The 8,362-nt window shown below is 38.9% G+C and overlaps 1 protein-coding gene across 1 annotated transcript in view; it reads right to left on the reverse strand.

Annotated features, from left to right (window-relative positions):
- Positions 1 to 8,362, reverse strand: part of exoc4 (exocyst complex component 4) — a 133,603-nt gene that overhangs the window by 95,957 nt on the left and 29,284 nt on the right. Inside the window, exons 9-10 of the mRNA XM_020599515.1 lie at positions 8,082 to 8,227; positions 7,060 to 7,148 (exon numbers count right to left, since the gene is read on the reverse strand). Coding sequence (XP_020455171.1) covers positions 7,060 to 7,148; positions 8,082 to 8,227 — 235 coding nt within the window. The remainder of the gene's footprint in view (positions 1 to 7,059; positions 7,149 to 8,081; positions 8,228 to 8,362) is intronic.

The following is an 8,362-nucleotide window of genomic DNA, read 5'->3' on the forward strand; positions in this document are numbered from 1 at the left end:
AGGAATCATCGAGTCTGTTCTCTGCACCTCCATCACTGTCTGGTTTGGCTCAGCAACCAAACAGGACAAGTACAGACTTCAGTGGACAGTCAGGACTGTAGAAAAGGTCATTGGTGTGAGCCTGCCCTCCATGGAGGACCTGTACACCTCACGGGTCAAAAGGAGGGTGGAGAGGATTTCTGCAGACCCCTCACAAGCTGGACACAATCGGTTTGAACTCCTCCCCTCTGGGTGGCGCTACAGGTCACTGTGCACCATGACAACCAGGCACAAGGACAGTTTCGTCCCTCGGGCCATTACTCTGATTAATGCCTAGCCCACGAGAGTATGTCTGGTCAATAACCCTCAGTGCAATACTTGCATATATATGTACGTACACATTGAGAGCCGCTGTACCAGAGTCAAACCCCTGGTCAAATTCACACACCTGGCCAATAAAGCTGATTCTGATTCTAAAGATGCTATGTGCAATGTGCTGAAATCAGTTCTGTAAAGATTACTGCAATTCATTCACTGGTTCTGCAGGAGATGAGAATCTAACACTATACATTTACATTTTATTCATAAAGTATTCAGGCCCCTTCATTCCCCCCCCCCACACACACACATTGTGTTGTAGATGTAATTTTAAATGCATAAAACTGCCATTTTTGACTATCAATCTATACTTATGACAAAAATCTGCAGCAGCATAATGATCAGAATACTTTCTGAAGCAACTGTTTGTCTTGGAGGAAGAGGTAAATCACATCTCTAATGTTTTTTTAACAGTTAGCATCAGCCTTGTTGAAATCTATGTATGGGCGAATTGAACATGATCTGCTGAAGTTAACAAATACAAAATAACTCCTGGGAGCAAGGACATCTGCACTAGTGTGTCTGTTTTCCACAATATGCAGAGCTGTTCCAAATTTGCTTTCATGCTGAACACAAATAAAGGCCTTTTATAGTAATGGCCTGTCAGGTAACAAAGATACCTTGCATTTTATCTACAAACCTAGTTATGTCGCTGCTGGAACAAGGAAATCATAAAGATCTGACACCAGAGCAAGAAAACATCATTTTCTAGTGACATTCCTTAAATGTACAGTGGTACAGACTCAGTTAAAACATGTCATTAACTTACAGCCTGTTGTACATGTCATATATGACATAACTTGGCATGCAAATGTTATGCAGCATTCACACACCTCCACATCTGTAAGTATGAAATCAACATACGTTAATGAAGTGATGTGCCTCTTCACATCACTCAGCTTCTTGGGTAACGTTCTACATAAAATAAGACAGTGGATGAAGTACTCAGATCCCCTTCTTAAGTAAAAGTAGCCTTACCACAGTGCAAAAAGTATTTGTTAAAAGTAACACAACACTCAAAATGTTACTTAAGTAAAAGTGCAAAAGTATTAGCAAAAAATCATACTTAAAGCACTAAAAGTAAAAGCACTCATTATGCAGAATGGAGCATTTATTATTGGATTATAGATACTGATGCTTTAGTGTGTACATCACATTTAATGTTGCAGCTTATAAGAGCGGATGGGTGGGGCTAGGTTTAAGTAGCTTATATTCTTATAATGTGATTTACTGCTGGGTTGGAAGTGAATTTTCCACTGGAGATTAATAAAATATTACTATTACGCTGTCATTTTCTGTATTAATCTGGATTTGAAAAGTAACTGGCAACTAAAGTTATAAAATGAATGTAATGAAGCAAAAAGTACAATATTTGGCTCTAAAATGTATGTAGTGAAGTTAACGTATAAAATAGCATAAATTGACAATACTCAAAGTACAGATAGTCAAAACTGTACTTAGGTACAGTAAATGAGTAAATGTACTTAACTACTTTAACACTAGAATAGGAACACTTTTAAAAATATAAATAGTGACCCTGATGATATTTTCTATACAGAACAGACTTTACCATGTTAATCTATCGTTTGTAGTCTTCCTTTTGTCAAAAGATAATTCAATAAAAAGCAGTGCTTTTTATTGCTTTTTATTTTATTTTTTTTTTATTTAAGGTTCCTTTACTACATGCAAAATGTATTTCATGAAATTTCCTCAAACCTCATACTAAGATTATGTTTGAGACATTTCTCAAAAATGTGCTACAAAGTTCTGAGTTATTATAATATCGCCTCCTTTATGTCTATCAAATTTAATCTCTTGCACACTGAAAAATGTAAACACATTTGGGGAAAATGACTTTAGGTTGAATGGAAAAAAAAGTATTTTATAGTTAAAAGTGTAGAATTGTCTGAGGACTTTCTGCCGAGTCAAATTAAATGAGATGCTTATGCAAAAAAACCAAGCATCCTGAAAAAAATGGTGCTTGTTCACATATTACGCAGTCATTGAAAACCAGAAAATGGTAAATACTGAATTTGTTTAAATGATATGACTGATATTTACTTATGGTGAGAAGATATGAACAAATACATTGCTTGCTTTGACAAGACTTCATTTGCCTGGATTTATGAACGGATCTACACATTCACACACAAATCTAATCAAAGGTCAATCTTCAAATGGCAAAGAGCTAGAGAAATTTAAAACCAAAAAGCATAAAACATTAAGTCATAAGGGAGCATGAAGGTACAAGAAGTAAAACAAGTAGTTGAGGAAAGAAATACAAATAACAGACAGGATTACCAATCACAGCTGAGCATTATAATCCTATAAAGTCCTATTGACTTTTTTACTCACATAGTTAAATTCCATCTTGGGTTTCATTTATGAATATGATGAATCACATTTGTAAGGTCAATGGAAGGCAAGTATTGATTACTCCACAAGTGAACAACCATTATCCTTGAATTCTGCCAACAAATGAAAAGAAAAAATACTTAGGAAAAAATATGATAAAAAAATTAGGTGATATTACAATATTATGGATAAAGTCCTTCTGAAGTGTGACATAAGAGTGAAGAACTAATCTGAAAATGACTGTTTGCCTGAGAGAAAGATTAAAACTGGAAAATAAGTTTCTTTTCCTGAAGAGCTAACTAAATGAAGTATGTTGTTTTTGAGTCAATGGGGGTGCTGCGGCTCTTCAAAAACCTCCTCTAATGACCCCATTACCATTCTGAAAGGTCAAAGGGTTCCTGAAAAGTGACCTTCCCCTAAACATAGTACATTTTATCCCCAGCAATCATAATCCCAGTTTGGCTGGAACATGCTGCTTCTGCTTTTTTACCTTACAAACCCGCACACTCTTCTGTGAACACATGGCTATCAACATCTGCCAGATATTCTACCCACCAGCACCTCCGCCCTCGTGTCTATCAGTAAACATTTTTCCATTTGCACCTCTTCTTCCTCTCCTCCCTATTGGGGTGTACAAATCAGCCTGACAAGGAAACCACTTTTGGCTGCCTCCAGCAGCCACTCTCTTCCTCCTCCCCCATTCCCCGTTGCTCCCTTGTGAGAACACAATGCTATTACATATAAACAAAAAGAAGGAAAGCTGTTTATAACAAAACTGCCTGCACAGAGAACTCAGCCAGACTGTTTTGTTTGCCGGACACTGTGTGAAAAGTTTCATTTGAATATCCAAAGGAAAGTAGGGTGTGTGTGAAACAGAGATGGAACCAAGTTGATTATGAATCCATCTTAGGAAACATTTAACTCAAATCAAATCAAATTTTATTTGTATAGCACCAAATCACAACAAAAGTCATCTCAGGACACTTTACAAAGTAAGGTCTAGACCTTACTGTTATCAATATTATTACATAGGGAAAACCCAACAAATCCCCCTTGAGCAAGCAATTGGTGACAGTGGGGAGGAAAAACTCCCTCTCTCGCCAGTACTCTCACTGCATGAATTTCAGAGCACATATTCCAGATGTTCCTACATATGGAGCTGTAATAAAGTCATTTAGAAATGGGAATGTATCCTGTGTGTCTGCAGGGAACCAGGGAAGTCTGAAGGGTGCATGTTTGCTAACCAGGGCAAGCGTGTGGTAATAGACAGGCTTTGTATATGGCTGTCATATGGGGGGGCAGGGGAGGCTGTCACTTCAAACGTGCCCTGGGGCAAGGCAATATCACATGAAACACAATGAACAGCCCCAACACAAAGAGAAATAAAATCAAAAAAGGCTGTAAATGAATTATTGGCTCAGCGTGATTCAAGACTGCAGTAGTTATTGAGATATATTCACACTTCACCTCCCAGATGACCACGGGGGCACAACGAGTCATCTGCTGCCAACACACAACAGAGAGGCAATAAAAAAAAAAAAACACAATGTGAGAACGTACAAATCTAGCTGTTGGGAGACGTGTAGAGGAATATAGGGGCATGCTATAGCTGGAAAACTTATTTTCATCATTAACTCACAGGGAATGACAATGAATCTGGATGAGGCTCTGTGATTCTAAAGCAGGGGTTGCTGAGGATACAAACACACCCTAAAACAATATTTACACATTGGGAAAGACAGCTGAGGATGTGCTGTGTATATGAACAGTATATATTGTTCATACTCTCGCCAGTACTCTCACTGCATGAATTTCAGAACACATATTCCAGATGTGCCTACATATGGAGCTGTAATAAAGTCTTTAGATGAAGCATTGGATTAATTGAAGTGTAGGAGACGTGCTTCAGTGGAGAAGCCAAGCAATTAGGTCCCTCTGTGTGTTTGCAGCATGTGACTAAGTGCCTGTGTGTATGAGTGTAATGATATATGGCAGGTCCATACAACACTCAGGAGACATAAATTACAGAAATTACAGATTAATTTCAAACTCATTAGAAATATGTGAACGTAGATAGGCTAGAAAATCATTGCTATAACCTTTCAGAGCTAAAAATGAATTTTATACTGGTACGATCACATAGAAGGAATCACTCAAAAAAGTGCAAAAATGCAGCAGTTCCTGAAAACACTACAAAAGCATGTGGAGTTATGACTTTGTACTCTGTTTAGTGAGCATGACCATTTTTATGCATTTGTTAACTCTCCATGGCTGGATTTAAAAGGAACAATCAAACTTTTACTTCCAAGTCCGCGTTGGTGAGCATTTGAGTTAATAACAATATTGACTTGAAGCAGACCACTGAGAAAAAAAAACAAAGAGTTTAAGAAACTCCAAGTAGAGAGAATAAGAGACACACATGACTAAACTTTAACTGTTGAGTAATCCCACAGCTAGAAGAACTCATCAACTCAATCTCTCATTTCTAACACTCTTCCTGTCCTTCCATCCCTACAGTAAGTTTAATTTGAAGAGAGAGAAAAGGTCCCTTTCCATACCATCTCAGTACATATTTTTCTAATTTCTTCCTTCAGAAATCTCTTAATGGCTTCTTCACTGGACCCTGATGAAAACAATGACTTTTAACCTTCTTCTCCCTCCCTCCTTCCCTCCCTCCATCTTCCCCTCCCTCCATCACAGTCAACTTATTTCACTTTCTAAATGATTTCTTACTCCTGCAATCTCTTTATGTAACCATTCAGGCCCTGGCCTGGGCTTGTGGCCAGTGCTACGCATTGTGACAGGTGAAATGAAAGTGCAGAGAAATCTCATCTCCCTATAAATGCTCCGAGGCATTCAGCTAGTCAAAAAACATTTTTCCCCTTCTTTCCCAGCTGCTGACAGATGGAAGGAGAAAAAAAAAGAGTTGTTATTTGAAGAACATTTGGGTTTTTTTTCTGCTTTATACACAGTTAATCAGTGCTGTTCTTTTTGTGTTGGAGCGAGGGGTGGGGTATGGGTGGAGGTTAGTACCTTTTGCATACATTTACAGATAGCTATTGTAAGAGTGGCATATTTTGTGAAATAAAAGGACTACATCCTGCATTGAAATGTTTTCTGGAGTCAGGCATAAGCCTAATTAACACTGAATTATTTAAATAGTTTACTCTCGATAGTCAAAATTAGTTATGCAGATAGGATAATTTTAGCACATATTGTGGAGTAGTCTCTCTAGATCAAAAGAACTTCACAATTATTTTCTTGCTTCATCTTTTACCTTTTCTATCTTACCCAAGCAATGTCATTTAAAAGCTGGCTGTGAAAATGGGGAACACAAGCAGACAGACAGCACTGTCAAGCACTGCTGATTGAAACCTCAAGGTCACAGACAGAGGAACAGAGAGCCAGAGAGAGAGATACAGAAGAAGTAGGAGCAGTACAACAGCCTCTCCAGGGTCTGGCTGTGTAGCTCACTCACTGTGCTCCTTTGTGTGTGAATGTGTCAGTGAGAGGTTTTCAAGGCCTCTCCCTGTAGGCAGATTCTGCAAAGTCACCCTACTCTCTGCCTCTTGTCAGTCTCTCCATGGCATTTTCCCTCTCCACACTATTGTTTCCTGCCATTCTTAAGTCTAGCTTCTCAACCTGCAACATGCCCTTCCTGCACCTTTTCTTAATTATGCTCTCCATTTCATGTCTCCAGCAAGGAAAGACACACATTTGTTTGCTGTTTCTTCATAATCCCTCCACTCATGTATCTGTCTTTTCATCCATCCATCCATTATCTATACCGCTCATCCTGAATAGAGTCGTGCGGGTGGTGTTGGAGAGGCGGGGTACACCCTGGACAGGTCACCAGTATATCACAGAGTTGATATGCAGACAAACAACCACACACTCACACTCACTCCTACGGGCAATTTAGAGTCGCCAGTCAACCTAAGCTGCATGTCTTTGGACTGTGGCAGGAAGCTGGAGTACCCGGAGAGAACCCACATAGGCACAGAGAGGACAAGCAAACTCTGCACAGAAAGCGGAACCTGGAACCTTTTTGCTGTGAGGTGACAGCTCCAACCACTGCCCCACCATGCCTCCATCTGTCTTTTCAGTAGGTCTCTATTTTTTTCTGTTCTATTCTGGTCTTTTTTTTTTTACTCAACCGTCACACCTTTAACTTTCTCTGTCATTGTCCCACTTTTTCACTGTTCTCTTAATACTTTCCATACTTACTTACTCTTTTCCTGTCCCTTCATCTTGCTATCTATCCACTATTCCAGTTGGCCAGGAGTATTCTGTTCCCCCACTGTGTCAATTCCAGCCCTCCATTCCTCAGTGCATCCCTATGCTCACCTTGTAATTCCCCACTCTTGCTGTAGAGTTCTCGTCTCTGCTCTCTCAAGTAGGCACTCATGCTGATGGCATGGGAAGATGATTCAAACCTAAAAAAAAAAAACACAAAGGGTTCAACAAGTGGGCACACAACACAACAGTACAATATGCATTTCAAAAGGATGCTACAGGAAAATATTCCAAACACCAATGGGCCACATTCACCATCGTCTTCCTAAGCGTTTTCTTAAATTACTTCGTAGGTTGTTCTTAAGAAAGGTCCTAAAAAAATCTACAGTTACAGCTAAAATGATTCAACTCCAACAGTGCCCATAAAAGGGCATGAACTGTAGAGATGTGTGCATACAAGAGTCGCACATCAACAGAAAAGAGAAGTTGAAAAAGCCAGGAACGCTACACAGAAAATCTAAAGACGGTGGAGCAACGAACTCCAAACATAAAATAAAACAAAAAAGATGCATGGGATGCCCTTACTCGTTCAGTGAACACTGTATAAGAAGAAGGGAGCACAACTGATGAATTAAAAAGATGGTTGGAACTCAAACCTGAGACAACAAAACAAACATAAGAAAAATACTAATAATGACAAAACCATTATTCTAATTTACATTACATTATTTACATACTTATAACATATAACGGTAGAACTGAAGAAAACAAAATAACTACAAATGTCAGCACCCAAATGTGCGTAAGTGTGATATCCCAGATAAGAAAACATTGGTGAAAGCCAGAATGTTTGTGAATGTGGGTTTTACAAACAAATTTATTCTTAAGAACGGTTGGTGAATGTGGCCCAGTGACGTTAGTTTGGAATGTTAAGCTGACTAATGTAACCTTAAATACATTTTCAGCCTTTTCAGATATTTAAATTTAAGATGTTTTGAAATGCTGTCAAGATGATACTGCCCAAACATATCTCTTATATACAGGATGACTTGATTTTTGTTTTTTTTTTTATCTTCAGAGAAACCCTTTATATCTGGACAAACACAACACAGAGAGAAGAGTGTGATCCTCACTTGAAAAGAGACTGCTTGGCACGCTGTGGCTTCTTCTTCGCAAAAAAGGCAGCAAACTCACTGCCAGTACTGGCATAAGAGAGCTGAGCCGACGGCTCCGTGGCACTGCGACTGTTCTTCACATCAAGATACTCCATAAGCAGAACCTGAACAACACACAGATCACACGGTCAAAAGCTAAAAAGCAGAAGAATCAAGGTATAAGAAGTATCGCAGCATTGTTCTAGCTACAGGTAGGTGACAGAGGTTCCTCACAACTGAAAATGAACTGTGCTTTATTT

Source organism: Monopterus albus, unplaced genomic scaffold (genome assembly GCF_001952655.1).
Source record: "Monopterus albus unplaced genomic scaffold, M_albus_1.0 scaffold41.1, whole genome shotgun sequence".
Lineage (NCBI taxonomy): Eukaryota > Metazoa > Chordata > Actinopteri > Synbranchiformes > Synbranchidae > Monopterus > Monopterus albus.